Consider the following 14,354-nt stretch of genomic DNA (forward strand, 5'->3'; position numbering starts at 1 on the left):
TGTTTTCTGTCCCTATAACTTGCCTTTTTGAGAATGTCATATAAGTAGGTTTATATGGTATATAGTTTATTCTAAGTGTGTCTGTGTGTGTGTGTATTTTGGATCTGGCTTCTTTCACTTGGCATGATGCATTTAAGATTCATCCACGTTCTCAAGAGTACCAGTGGTTCCTTACTCTTTGTTGCTGAGTAGTAGTCGTGTATGGATGATCTAAGTTTGTTTAGCCAGGCGTCATTTGAAACATTTGGATTGTTTCCAGTTTGGGGCAGAAACTTGGAATTTTTTACCAACTGACATGAGCTCGTTTCTTGGGCGCCATGAACCTTGGCCCACATGCCTTTGTGTATCTGCAGGTGGGGCGGTCCTGTTCCATTAAGAGGATGCTTTTGACTTTTGGAAACCTCTGGGATCACTCAGAATCAGTCCTGGTAGGGGAGGTTGGGGGACCCAGCAAGGCCCTGGTCGTTTCGTCTGATGCGAAGGTCCCGGGAACGCTGTCCTTGTTGGTGGAGAGGCCCGGGAAGGGAAGCACAGGAGGCCTGAGAATAGACACGCCCCTGCACGCTCCAGTGCCTTCGAGGCAGCGCTCGCAGCCCAGGGTGGGAGACGGTGGGTAAAGAGATGAGCAGGGAGCTGGGCTGTGTCCTGAGCTGGAGGCCTCGTAGAACATAGTGTGGTCTGAGCGAGGGGTGAGGGAGGCCCGGTCCTGGAACGGGAGGAGGTGTTCTCCATCCGGCCCCCAGGCTGTGAGGTCAGACTCCTACCCAGCACGGGGCGGGAGGCGGAGGCCCGGATTGCAGGGCTGGCTGAGAAGCGGTGGTGCCGAGTGCTGGCAGGACTCGGATTGCTGGGGCTCAGGAGACGGCGGCCGTCTCTCTGGGGGTCAGCAGTACCCTCGCTGAGGCTGTCCTGTGGGTGAGAGCTTCAGTTCGTTCAGTTAATCGTGAATTCATTAAGTGCCCACGGTGTGCTGAGCACCGTGCTTGGTGCTGGTGAATGGCAACCAAGAGGTCACTGCATCCTCGGTCCCCAGAGCTGACGGTCTGATGGAGGAGGGGACGCTGGCTGGGGCTTCCCGCGTGCTGGGTGGTGCAGAGAAGTGCAGCGTGTTCACCACGGCAGACCTCGTCTCGGGAGGCTGGGGAGGCCTGGAGGCCGTCAGGAGGCTGCTGTCGGAGGAGACATGAAGGAAGAGCGGGCGGTGGGTGGGGGAGGTGGCATTGTGAGGGGGCGCGTGGGGTCTCCTGGCAGGGAGCTTGGGAGGCCAGGAGAGTGTGGTGCCGCCTCCTCTGGAGAGGAGGAAGCTGTGGTCAAGTTTGTTCCTGTGTAATGAGGTATAGCCTTGTTAAGTTTTGCCTTTCACCTGAGGGCACTGAGTTGCCGCTGGAAGGATCTAGCAGTGCAGGGGCACGGCCATCTTGGTGACGGAAGGTTGCTCTGCCCTTGTGCAGAGAGTGGTGGGGAGACTAGACAGGTGGCCGGGGCGGGGTCCCGGTCACAGACAGCAGAGGGTGAGGAGGGCAGGTGGGCCACTCAGCAGAGCCAGGCAGCAGCTCCAGACCAGCGTTTGGGTGTGAGGATAAGGAGGAGTTGGGGTTGATACCTCCAGTCCTGGTTTGGGGGTGGGCAGATGGAGGATCCCTCATTCACAGAGCCAAGCTTGGGGCTCGTGGATGAGAAGGCACGTGGAATGAGGTGTGACCAGGTGGTGATGAGACCTGCAGCTCTGGCCAGAGAGATGAGTGTGGGCGCCCCAGCCCAGAGCCGGCAGTAACCGAAGGCATCGGGGTGGACAGGGCCTTGGGGCTTCAGGGCCAGAGAGGGGCGAGGTTGTGCCCAGGGGAGACCCACCGGAGAGGAACACCAAGCGGCAAAGTCGGGTAGTCGGAGCCTTAACTCCCTTAGGCCCTGTGCACCCCCCATCCGCCACCGCTCCCATCCTCCGCTGTCCTGACGTTGACCAGCCGTTCTCTAGAGCCCAGGGGATAGAGAGGGAGATGCGTTTGTTTTCCTTGCTCATTCATCCAACAAACTTGTGGTAGTGCCCAGTTTGTGCCAGGCCCTGTGCTGGGCGCTGGGACTCAGTGAGGAGATAGGATCCAGTCATCAGGCAGATACTGATTACGCGCCAGGATCCGGGAAATGGAGAGGAGGTGCAGGGAGCCCAGGGGCTGTTGAACAGGCTGAGGTTCAAGAGAGGTTCAGGGAGGAGGTGGCAGTGTGCTGGCCCCTAGGAGAGTGGCAGGCGGGAAGTGAAGAGTGAGGGAGGCATGTGCTGGGCGGGGGCCCCAGCCTGAGGCTGCATGCATGGTTGAGGAACGGAAAGGGGCCTGCTTGCAGGGAGGGAAGTGAGCAGAACACGGGGGCGGCGAAGTGGGCAGGGCCTGTGGGCTGTGGCTGCAGCCTGCCCCCCACCGCCTCCCACCGAGAGCAGTGCTCAAAGACACCGGGTTCTGGGCTTCCCCCCAGCACGGCCGGTCTCCGGCAGTGTCTCCCAAACCGCAGCGGGCACGTGTTCAGGTGCGGTTCCCGTTCAGCAGGTCCCCTGTGCTGCTAGTCCGAATGCAGACCGCACCTTGAGTTGCAGAGCTCTGAGGGGCAAGTGTTTTCCACTGATCAGTGTTCTAAGTTTTCCATCCACCTCGAAGCTACATTCTTCTTGGACCCTGCTGTCCCTGGGTCCAGATCCCGTTGCTGATGGTAGGGAGAGAGAAAAGCCAAGAACTGCCTGACACCTGCCAGGAGGTCCCGCCTCCGCCGCCCGCAGCCCCGCCGTCCCTGGGCGGAGGAGTGGTCCTGAGCAGTGCTGAGGCCAAGATACCGGGGATGGGCCAGCTCAGAGCCCATGTTAGGAGCCTCGGAGGCAGCTGTGCCAGGGTCCCCAAGACCCCCGGGCCCAGGCTCGGTGATTTGCTGGGGGGTTCCCGGGACCAAGCATGTAGTCACACTCATGGCCAAGATTTTACTGCAGTGAAAGGACACAGCACAGTCACCCAGGGGCTGAAACTGTCCTGCTCTCGTGGAGCTGACAGTCGTTGGGCGAGCCAGGGATAAACAAGGAGACAACTAAATAGACATCTTACAAAGCTTGGGCAGCGCTCTGAAGGGAGCTCACAGTGTTCCAGTAGTGAATGTAGGAGACCAGGACAGTCACTAGGAGCTGACCTTTAATAAGAGACCCTGGGGGACACGGAGCTGCACAGTGACAAGAGGGGAAAGCAAACACCAGGGAGAAGCCTGGGCCGGGCCAGGGCCCTGCAGGGGAGAGCTTGGCTGTGCTTATAGAGTCGCGGAGTCTGGGGTGCCGTGGAAGGAAATGAAGGCGCCACGGTGCCGCACAGGCCTCCCCAGATACCCAGCCTGCCGTGCGGCCCTGTGGGCCACGGCGAGGAGTGGGGTTTGATTGCAGGTGCAATGAGAGGCCCTTAAAATCCAAACAGGACAGTGGAATATCAGTCAGCCATAAGATAGATGAGCCAGGCTGCAACATGGATGAACCAGGAAAACATAAGCTGAGTGAAAGAAGCTGGCCACAAAAGGCCACATATTGTGTGATTCCGTTTATATGAAACGTCCAGAACAGACGAATCTATGCAGACAGGGAGTAGATGAGTGGTTGCCAGGGCCTGGGGGGAGGGGGAATGGGGAGTGACTGCTTAATGGGTATGGGGTCTTCTTTTGGGGTGACTGCAAAGTTCTAGAACTAGAGATAGTGGTTGTACAACATCGTGAAGGTACTTAAAGCCATTGGATTGTACACTCTGAAATGGTAAAATAGTGCGTTTTATATTTATGCAAAACAGGAGTGTCTCCACGCTCCCAGCTGGTAACAGAGAGTGGATGGTGCGGGATGATGGTTTTTGTGCCAAAGAGGCTTCGTGGTCGTAGGCCTTACGCTGGAAGGGCCGCAGGGGCCTTGTGTTGTAGAGTTTTCCTCAGAAAGTTGAGCTCTCTACACCGGGGGTCCATAACCACCCGCGTCCCACCCTGCCCCGCCCTGACCTGACTGCCGCCTCCTGTTCTGCTCCCCGCAGATGTTGGCGGATGACGCGGAGGCAGGCGCCGAGGACGAGAAGGAGGTGGAGGAACTGAAGAAGCAGGGCATCAACCCCCTGCCCAAACCGCCCCCCGGCGTGGGCCTCCTGCCCACCCCCCCTCGTCCCCCGGGCCCCCCGGCCCCGACCTCTCCAAACGGCAGGCCCATGCAGGGCGGGCCCCCGCCCCCACCCCCGCCCCCGCCCCCTGGGCCCCCTCAGATGCCCATGCCCGTGCACGAGCCGCTGTCCCCACAGCAGCTGCAGCAGCAGCAGGACATGTACAACAAGAAGATCCCCTCCTTGTTTGAGATCGTGGTGCGGCCCACAGGACAGCTGGCGGAGAAGCTGGGCGTGAGGTGAGTCCTGGGCTCCCCGAGTCAGGCTGCTCTGAGCCGGGGCCTGTCACTGTGAGCCTCTCTCTCTCCAGAGCTGTTGGAGCCCTGGTCTGGAGCCTCCATGGCTCTTCGGGGGGGTGGCCCCACCTTTCCTCTGCAGCCCCTCTCACTGGCCCTATTTCCTCCTCTTCCTAGGTTTCCTGGACCCGGAGGACCCTCTGGGCCAATGGGCCCCGGGCCCAACATGGGACCCCCAGGGCCAATGGGGGGCCCGATGCACCCTGACATGCATCCTGACATGCATCCGGACATGCACCCCGACATGCACCCAGACATGCACCCCGACATGCCGATGGGCCCCGGCATGAACCCTGGCCCGCCCATGGGACCCGGCGGTCCCCCAATGATGCCCTATGGTCCCGGAGACTCCCCACATTCTGGAATGATGCCCCCCATCCCGCCAGCCCAGAACTTCTATGAAAACTTTTACCAGCAGCAGGAGGGCATGGAAATGGAGCCGGGACTCGTCGGAGACGCAGGTATGCGGGGCTCGGGCTGGGGGCTGGGTGGGCTGCGGGGTTCTGCACAGCAGAACGCAGTCGGGAAGGGGTGATTTTTCTTCCGTGGTCCAAGTCTTTGAAAGCATGAATCCACCTCCATCTCTGTCCCGTGAGTGGTTGCACGTTTCCGTGACGTGAGATTCATGCCCCTGTTCAGTCTGAAAGGAGTACTGTGGTTATTATCACTGTGTTTAATTTCGTGTAAATTTTGCTTGGTGTACCTGGAATCAGGAGCCTGGGAAATTAGAGGGGCAGGTGGGATGATGTTGGGCTGTGAGGCCGAAGTGCCCTTGCCAGAGTGTCCTTCTTCCAGACACTTATTGGCTTGGCGCTGCCAGTATCAACCTCGTGACTCTGCTTGTTCTGTCCCCACAACTGCCCATCTTCCTTCCTCTTTTCCTTCCTTTCCTGTTAAAACAAAAACATGTATTGGTGAAAAGCTGAATGTCCAACAGTCAGGGTGGTTAGGCGACGGCACTGCGGCCATAGGAGATAGCGGGCAGCCTTCAGAAAGGTTAGGTGTGCGCACTGCTGCCAGGGGCCAGAGCAAGTGAGGCAGCCCACTCCCGTTGCCTTAGCTGCATTTTAGTGGAGGGAAACAGACAGGAACCGTGTAAATAAGTGCATAAGCCCCTTCCAGCGTTGATCATTGCTAGAAGTACAGTGGGGTGCTGTGGGAGAGTCACAGGGTGGAGGCGGGCTGGGAGGGTCTGTGCCGTGGTGGGGACAGTCAGTAGAGGCCTCTCTGAGGAGTGAGTCTGAGTTGGGACATGAAGGTCCCCTAGGTGGAAGGCACAGCAAGTGCAGAGGCCCCTGTCAGCTTGTTTGAGAAGAGCACAGGTGGCCGTGTAGCCTGGAAAGGGAGGACAGGAAGTCCCAGCGCGCAGGACTTTGACGGCCACAGTGAGGTGGCCTCTGTGGGAGAAGGGTGGGGATAAGTGGAGGAATGCAAGGGCGGTGGATGGTAGGGGCCGGGTGGAGTTGGGAGGCTTCTGGGCTGCTATGGAGTCGTCCTGGGCAGAGGTGAGCAGAGTGGCAGACAGGAGGTGGCAGGGAGCAGCAGGGCTCGGGCTTTGTGGTTTGGAGACGAGCCACCGGGTCGGTGTGACTCTTCGTACGTGCGTTACAAGGTGGGAGGAGCAGAGAGGGGCATGGGCCGTGGGGCGGAGTCACTTGGTCCCTGACATCGGGAGGTCCTGCTGGAGAGACCCGGCCACGTGAAGCCTGAGTTGCCCATTGGACAGCCGTGCAGAAATTGTGAAGGGATCAGGGAGACGACCTTGGTGCCTAGATGGCCTTCAGTGCCCTGAGAGCAGTTGTCTGGGGCGAGGAGCAGGGGCTTTAGAGAGATGAGTGATGTGTTCTCAAGTGAGGGAAGCAGGCTGCCTGAGGGGGGCGCTGTGGTTCCCATGGTCCCCTCTCCTTTGAAAAAATAAATGTATATAAAGTGTGCGCAGAACAAGGTCTGGGTGGGGAAGAAAACCAAGTGGGTCAAGCTGTTAGCAGTAGGTATCTCTAGAGGAATTCGATTTTTAGAAAAAATTGAGGCGTAATTCCCATGTCATGAGATCTGCCCTTTGAAGGGTGCCGTTCCTTGGTTTTTAGTGTATTCACAATTGTACTACCATCGAGTAATTCAGTCTTGACAATACATTCCATGCAGGGGGACTGGGACTGTTGTTCGTGGAGTGTCCCCAGCTCCAAGCCGGAGTGTGGCGTAGAGCAGGCTCGCCCATCAAGTTCACATGTTATGAAGTTCAGGGGCTAGAAGGAGACCACCTTTCACTCTTTGCTTTGTGTGCTTTGTGTGTGAAATATTTGCAGATTTAATCATTTTATCCTGTCAGTTTATTTTTATTTTATTTATTTTTTTATATATAAATAGAATGTTTTATTTAAATCTTTGTGCTTTCCTAAAAGATTGTGGTAACATTGGTTTATAACATGATATAAATTTCAGGTGTGTACATCATTATATTTTGATTTCTGTATAGACTACATCATGTTCACCACCCAAAGATTAATTACAATCCATCACCACACACGTGTGCTAATCGTCCGTTTTGCTCCCCTCCCTCCCCCCTTCCCCTCTGGTAACCACCAATCCAGTCTCTGTCTCTATGTGATTGTTGTTGTTTTTGTCTTCTACTTGAGTGAGATCATACGGCATTTGACTTTCTCCCTCTGACTTATTTCGCTCAGCACAACACCCTCAATGTCCATCCATGTTGTCACAAATGGCTGGATTTCATCGTTTCTTATGGCTGAGTAGTATTCCATTGTGTATATATACCACATCTTCTTTATCCATTCATCCCTTGTTGGGCACCTCGGTTGCTTCCAAGTCTTGGCTGTTGTGAATAACGCTGCAAGGAACACAGGGGTGCATGTATCTTTATGCATTGGTGTTTTCCTGTTCACTGGATAAATACCCAGCAGTGGAATAGCTGGATCGTGTGGTAGTTCTATCCTTAATTTTTTGGAGAATCTCCATACTGTTTTCCATAGTGGCTGCACCAGTTTGCACTCCCACCAGCAGTGTATGCGAGTTCCCTTCTCTCCACATCCTCCCCAACACTTGTTGTTTCCTGTCTTGTTAAATTATAGCCATTCTGATGGGCGTGACTTTCAGTTTAATTTGTGTGTGTGTGTGTGTGTGTGTGTGAGGAAGATTAGCCCTGAGCTAACATCCTCACTGTCGCCAATCCTCCTCTTTTTTTTTTTCACTGAGGAAGACTGGCCCTGGGCTAACATCTATGCCCATCTTCCTCTACTTTATATGGGACGCCACCGCAGCATAGCTTGACAAGTGGTGCATTGGTGTGCGCCCGGGATCCGAACCTGTGAACCCTGGGCCGCCACAGTGGAGTGCGTGCACTTAACCACTACACCACCGGGCTGGCCCCTGTCAGTTTAATTTAAGTTGTAGATTTGTGTTCTTGGTAGCACTGCCCACATTGCAAATGCCCAGTAGCCCCATGAGGATAGTGGTGGTCATATTGCACAGTGCCGATATGGAACATTTCATCATTGCAGAATGTTCTGTGGGGCAGCGCAAACTAGTTTGTCTCCGACACATGCACGCACGCACGCACGCCTCTAGATGCGTCGTCCCACACCTGCTCGTGTGCTCCCCAATCCTTGGCTCTCACGTGGGTGGAGTTTGTGGAGCCAGGCGCCTGCCCGCCCTTCAAGAGTGAAGGCAGACCGTTCATTCAGCCTTGTGCTTCCTGGGTGCTGTGTGGGAGAAACACACGGCCGCCCCCTGAAATGCGCCAGCATGCTTATAAACGTGTGGAGACGGCCCCATGAACGAGGAGGAGGAGGGATCGCCCGTGAGCCTCTGGGTTGACATGTGGCCATAGCAACATTTTGGTGTATTTCCTTCTCTTTGCTAGTCTGTTCACCATGGTGGAGCTCATCTTATGAACTCACTACGACATACAGTGTTTTTCTTTATTGATTATTACAAAGAAACCGTAAAATTAATGCTCATTGCAAACAATTAAAATAGGTCAGGAGTGTGTGGAGTAAAAAGTGAAAGATCCCTTGGCCCCCTCCTCCCAAATCTCATTCTCAGGGGGCCTGTTTTCTGTCTGTCTCTTCAAAGCCCTTTCCTTGTGTTGTATAAATATCCACACAGTGTCCTGTTTCCATGTCATGAGCATTCGCCCATGTCACTGAACCTCGCTGTGAGCCCCATTCTCAATGGGCGCATCCTGGGTGGGAACACCCCAGTTGCTGCTCTGTTCCCTGCTGTTGGGCTTTCCGTGGGGACCCTCCTGGGGAGGGTAGGAAGGGACGGGCCACGCCTCCTCACCATCGCCATCGGGGGGGCGGTTTTGCAGTTCAGGGCACGGTTGGGCTGGAGTTGGTGCAACGTGGCCCTTCCCGACATGAACCCTCGGTTCTTCCCTGCCACAGAGGACTACGGGCACTACGAAGAGCTGCCGGGGGAGCCTGGGGAGCACCTCTTCCCCGAGCACCCTCTGGAGCCTGACAGCTTCTCTGAGGGAGGGCCCCCAGGCCGGCCGAAGCCGGGCGCCGGTGTCCCCGACTTCCTGCCCTCAGCCCAGAGGGCCCTGTACCTGAGGATCCAGCAGAAGCAGCAGGAGGAGGAGGAGAGAGCAAGGAGGCTGGCTGAGAGCAGCAAGCAGGACCGAGAGAATGAGGAAGGCACGTGTCCTCCCCAGGGGCCGGGGCTTTCCCTGAGGGGCGCCCCCCCACCCCGGCCACTGTGCAGGGGAGAGGTGGGGAACGCCTAGGTTGGGTTTCACGTCAGAAAGGAGCCTGTGGCCAGAGAGGACCTCTGCCCGGGCCTGTGAAGCCAGGCTGGGGCTGCTGCATGTCCCTGAGAAAATTGGAAGTGAGGGCTGCCCTTCTGTGTCTTGGGGGTCGGGAGAGACCCTGATCCCATCGAGGAGGCAGGTGGACTGGTCCCTGAGGGAGATAGTGGCCGACAGGATTTCCCCCTGTGCCCTTACAGAGGAGTCTGTAGGGAGACGCTCACAGCCCCCCTTTCCCCAGACCACATTCTCAGGAAGCCAAGGAGAGCTAGTCGTTGATATAAACCAGTGATAATCACTGCCAGGTCGCGTGGCATCCACCCTGGGTGAAGCAGGCGGACAGATGGTGTCTGGAACCTGGAGCCAGAGGCCACGGGGGGTCCTGAAAGGAGCCTGGGGGCAAGTGGGGATGGTTGGAAGAGGGGGCAGCCCTCTCCCCTGTGGCTCCGGCTTCACCTGCGAGAAGGTTGGACTTGGGCCAGTTTCTGAGTCTGCCCACCTGGCCCCGCCTCTTAACCAGCCGGTGACTGCTGGGCAACGTTGGGAGGGGCCTGGGGGCCAGTGTTTGAGCCCCAGCACAGAGAGCCGAGTCAGGGGCAGCTGCTTGCAGGCGCCCAGAGCTGGGTCTGCCACGTGGGGGCCTGGGCCTGCCCTGGAGGGGAGGAGGGGCAGCAGAGCCCTGGGCCAGGAGTCTGAGCTCAGTCTCCCAATCTCACGGCACTGTCCCTGCTTCCGCTTCCTCCTCTGTCAGATGGGCATGATAACACCAGCTCTTGGGTGGTCATGAGAATTAATAGGATAGAACACATAGAACAGTGCTGGCACACGGAGAAGGCTCCATAAACGTTAGCCGGCGACCTGCCAGGCTTGGGGCTGGCTGCCTGGGCTCCCTGGCTCTTCGTGGCGGCCCTCAGGGGGAGGGGTTCTTAACAGGAGAAACTGAGGTTCTGAGAGGTAAGAGGCAGAGGAGCCATTTACCCACCGAGGGGGCTGCTGTGGGATGTGGTGGTCACTCACCCGCCCCCTGATCTTCTCTGCTTTTTCTCAGGTGACACTGGAAACTGGTACTCGAGTGACGAGGACGAAGGTGGGAGCAGCGTCACCTCCATCCTCAAGACCCTGAGGCAGCAGACGTCTAGCCGACCCCAGGTGTCCCTGGGAGACCTGAACAACAGCGGGCTTGGGGACCCCCGCCTTCAGAAGGGACACCCCACGGGAGGCCGGCTGGCTGACCCCCGCCTCAGCCGGGACCCTAGACTCACCCGCCACGCAGAGGCTTCTGGTGGTTCGGGCCCAGGTGACACTGGGCTCTCTGACCCTCGTCTGGCTCGCTCCCTGCCCACCTCCAAGCCCGAAGGCAGCCTTCATTCCAGCCCCGCAGGCCCTAGCGGCTCCAAGGGGTCTGGGCCACCCCCTACAGAAGAAGAGGAAGGGGAACGGGCCCTGCGGGAGAAGGCCGTAAACATTCCCCTGGACCCCCTCCCCGGGCACCCGCTTCGGGACCCGAGATCGCAGCTGCAGCAGTTCAGCCACATCAAGAAGGATGTGACCCTGAGCAAGCCGAGCTTCGCCCGCACTGTGCTCTGGAACCCTGAGGACCTGATCCCCCTGCCCATCCCCAAGCAGGACTCGGTGCCCCCTGTCCCCGCCGCCCTGCAGTCCATGCCTGCCCTGGATCCCAGGCTGCACCGGGCCACCACCACAGGACCCCCCAACCCCCGGCCGCGCCCCGGCACCTCCACAGACCCTGGCACATCTGGCTCCACCCTGCCTGACTTTGAGCTCCTCTCCCGAATCCTCAAGACTGTCAATGCCACCGGCCCTTCGGCGGCCCCCAGCCCCAGCGACAAGCCCAGTGACCCCCGGGTGCGGAAGGCCCCTACCGACCCTCGGCTGCAGAAACCAGCAGACTCTGCTGCCGCCTCCCGGGCTGCCAAGCCTGGCCCCACCGAAGCGCCCTGTCCTTCTGCCAGCCCCAGTGGGGAGTCCTCGCCCCCAGCCACCGCCCCCTACGACCCCCGCGTGTTGGCGGCCGGGGGCCTGGGCCAGGGCAGCGCAAGCGGGCAGAGCAGCGTGCTGAGCGGCATCAGCCTCTACGACCCCAGGACTCCCCATGCGGGTGGCAAAGCCTCGGAGCCGGCTGCCGACTCGGGTGCCCAGCCCAAGGGCCCTGAGGGCAACGGCAGGAGCTCGGCCGCCAAGGCCAAGGAGCCCCCGTTCGTCCGCAGGTCAGCCCTGGAACAGCCCGAGGCGGGGAAGGCCGGCGCCGACGGGGGCACGGCCGCGGCCACGGACAGATACAACAGTTACAACCGGCCCCGGCCCAAGGCCGCCGCGGCCCCCGCCGCCGCGGGCACCCCGCCCCCGGAAGGCGCCGCGCCCCAGCCCGGGGTGCACAACCTGCCCGTGCCCACCCTCTTCGGGACCGTGAAACAGGCGCCCAAGACGGGCTCCGGAAGTCCGTTCGCTGGCAACAGCCCAGCCCGCGAGGGCGAGCAGGACGCGGGGTCCCTGAAAGATGTGTTTAAAGGCTTCGACCCCACGGCCTCCCCCTTCTGCCAGTAGTGTTAGCTGGAGCCGGGCGCTCCCCGCACCCACCCTTCTGGGGTTATATTTAAGGGCGGCGACCAGAGTTGGGAACTGGGGCGGGGGCCTCTGGGTGTTCTTTCTTTTATTTTTACCTTTCTTTCTCTCTGTCTCTCTATTTTTTTAAGTAGTACTTTCTTTGACACATAAATTGTATATAACCATCTTCAGTTCTGGTCAGTGCTGCGGGGCCCCCGGGCCCCCGCCGAGAAGACTCCTGTGCACGTGAACAGTGTGAAGCCCTTGGGCCTCGGCCCCAGCTGGCACTCCGCCTGGCCAGGCCCGATTTTCAGGGACTCCCTGAAAGCTGGGGCCCCAGTCTGGTGGCTGGGGGTCCGGTGGGTTTTCTAGGCAAAGCTGGGCCCCTCCTGCTCCCCCCGCCCCCCAAGGACAAAGAGAACAGTAGGCATCCGGGAGGCCTGCTGAAGGCTGCTCGCCGTGTTGCCTGAGCAAGGAGAGGTGGAGCCAAGACGGTGGGCAGGACCCACGTGGCAGCAGGTCCAGGCCCTTCTAGAAGCCTGTCTTCTGCAGTGCGCAGGCTGTGATGACCAGCTTCCGGGGGCCAGTGGACGTGGAAAAGTATGGAAGAAAGAAAGAGGAAAGGAGCCCTTGGGAGCTGCCTGGGCTGGAAGAAAAGCCCTTTCCCACTGCTGCCTCCCGTGTGGATTCACACCCGGGCCTCCCGCCGTCCTCCGTCCAGAGTTCATCCTGAAACCCGCACCCTCCAGCCCACGTCAGGTGACTCCAGGGTGAGAGATGGACCTGGAGGTGGCAGGGCTGGTGTGGGCGCGTCCCCCAAGAGCTGCCTCCAAGAGGCAGACCGTGTGTTCTCTGTCAGTATTAGCTCCTGTCCTGTCCTGTCGCGGCCACGCCCTCCTCCCCTCACGCCGGGGCCTGTCCTGGTCCTCAGAAGTCAGAGTGCCCAGTGTGCCGGCCCCGGCCCCTGTGGGGACAGCTCAAGGATCCGTGGTGTGGCCGCTCCGCCAGGCCCCCTCTGTCGGGAGCTCTGGGTGGTTCCTGGCAAAGTGTCTCCGCTCTCTCTGCACCTCCTCGCGAGGAATCTTTAGGGCTTATGGTTTTGGTGTGAGGGTTTTTTTCTTAGAAGCCGACTGGTGTATGGGTTCAGAGATGTGTCACTGTGTTGGATATGTGGACACTTCCAGAATGGGGCCTGGGGAAAGGGCGGGAGACTAGCCGCGGCAGGGTGGCGGGTTGGTGGGCTCTCTCCAGGAGAGGGACCAGGACCCCCTCGGGGAGGGTGGGGTGTGGAACCGAAACCTACATCCTGCTCCCCTTCTCGGGCTGAGCTGGCAGGAGACCAGAGGCTTCTGGCCCTGGGCTCCCCGCACCGCCCCCAGGACCCTGGCTGAGGTCCAGCTTGCCCACAGCTGCAGAGCAGGCCCACCCTGTGGGCGTGGCTGTCACCAGGGTCCTTCCCACCTGTGTGTCAGGACTTGCCGGCTGTCTCCTGCCTTTTCCTCCTTGTCGCACCGCCTCACTTAAGGCCCCTGTCTGTTCCTTGCTAATGATGCGGAAACCTGGTGACCAGCCAGCCACAGGGTTCCCCACTCACCTCCTGGGGGTGGGAGGCGAACGAGGCTCGTATTCCAAACCCCCTTCCCTGGAAAACAAATAGTCCTTAAGTTTGGGGCCATAGTAAGAGTGGGAGAGGCAGCCCCACAGCCACAGGGTCAGCACCCGTGATCAGGTCGGTTTGGTTTGTCTTTGTGTCTTTTTTGTTTTGTTTTTTTAAACAATCATTAGTGAGATTTTCCGTCAGCCACCAGTGTTGGCCTTGAAGCAGAGGGCCGCAGCCCTTGGTGTTGGTAAAATAAGAATACACAGTGTGGCTGTGTTTTTTTGTTTTTGTTTTTCCCTCCTTTGAGAATTTTCTTTTGTAAAAGCAGAATTAAATACTTTTTTTAAACCGAAATCTGTGGATGAAATAGAAGCTGGAGCCCTCCTCTTGGAAATTCAGCCTAAGAACCTCATGGGACTATGAATTCACCCGAAATTTTCATTTGCCATCAGGCCGAGCTTTTAAAGAAAAATTGTTCTCTAACCAGGATTGTAACAAAAGTGTAAATACTATTTCCGAGTTGAAAGTTGATGGTGCAAATATGTATATAACGTACTGTATTTTTACAATGATCGTCGCATGACTCTCTTCCACCCCCCTTTTTGTACTCCATATCTGTCTTCCAGAAGCATCACCTGACCTTTCTCCTGTGGTCTCTTAATCCAATAATTGTATTACTGCCATTAAAGGATGCAGTTATTTTAAAAAGCCTGTGGGTCTCGTCCCTCCCTGCTGACCCCGCCGTCCCTTGCCCCGGGAATAACAAGGAGGGTAGGAGGCGACCTGGGTGGACTGGGGGTGACACCTGGATCTGCTCTCGTGGTGGCCAGCCCCAGGGTGACATCCGTGATGACGCTGTGGGACTGGTGCCTTCCTTAGCAGTTGGCGACTGTGTCCCACGGTTCCGGTATCAGATACAGTGCTGACACACACAGGCATGTTCCTGCCCCCCCAGGGCTCACGGAAGAGGC

The 14,354-nt window shown here is 58.2% G+C and overlaps 1 protein-coding gene across 4 annotated transcripts in view; it reads left to right on the forward strand.

The window, feature by feature from the left end:
- ZC3H4 (zinc finger CCCH-type containing 4) overlaps nt 1–14,094 on the forward strand; it is a 43,465-nt gene extending 29,371 nt beyond the window's left edge. For 3 of the 4 annotated variants that reach the window (XM_087421471.1, XM_014795216.2, XM_014795214.2), the window contains 4 exons: nt 4,035–4,393; nt 4,568–4,911; nt 8,857–9,108; nt 10,267–14,094. In XM_087421471.1, coding sequence (XP_087277597.1) covers nt 4,035–4,393; nt 4,568–4,911; nt 8,857–9,108; nt 10,267–11,783 — 2,472 coding nt within the window. In that variant the 3' untranslated portion in view covers nt 11,784–14,094. The remainder of the gene's footprint in view (nt 1–4,034; nt 4,394–4,567; nt 4,912–8,856; nt 9,109–10,266) is intronic. The other variant, XM_087421472.1, reaches the window with a different exon arrangement.
- Nucleotides 14,095–14,354: the final 260 nt, after the last annotated feature.

The sequence above is a fragment of the Ceratotherium simum genome, chromosome 33, assembly GCF_057802395.1.
Source record: "Ceratotherium simum simum isolate JZ-2026a chromosome 33, ASM5780239v1, whole genome shotgun sequence".
In the NCBI taxonomy this organism is placed as follows: Eukaryota; Metazoa; Chordata; class Mammalia; order Perissodactyla; family Rhinocerotidae; genus Ceratotherium; species Ceratotherium simum.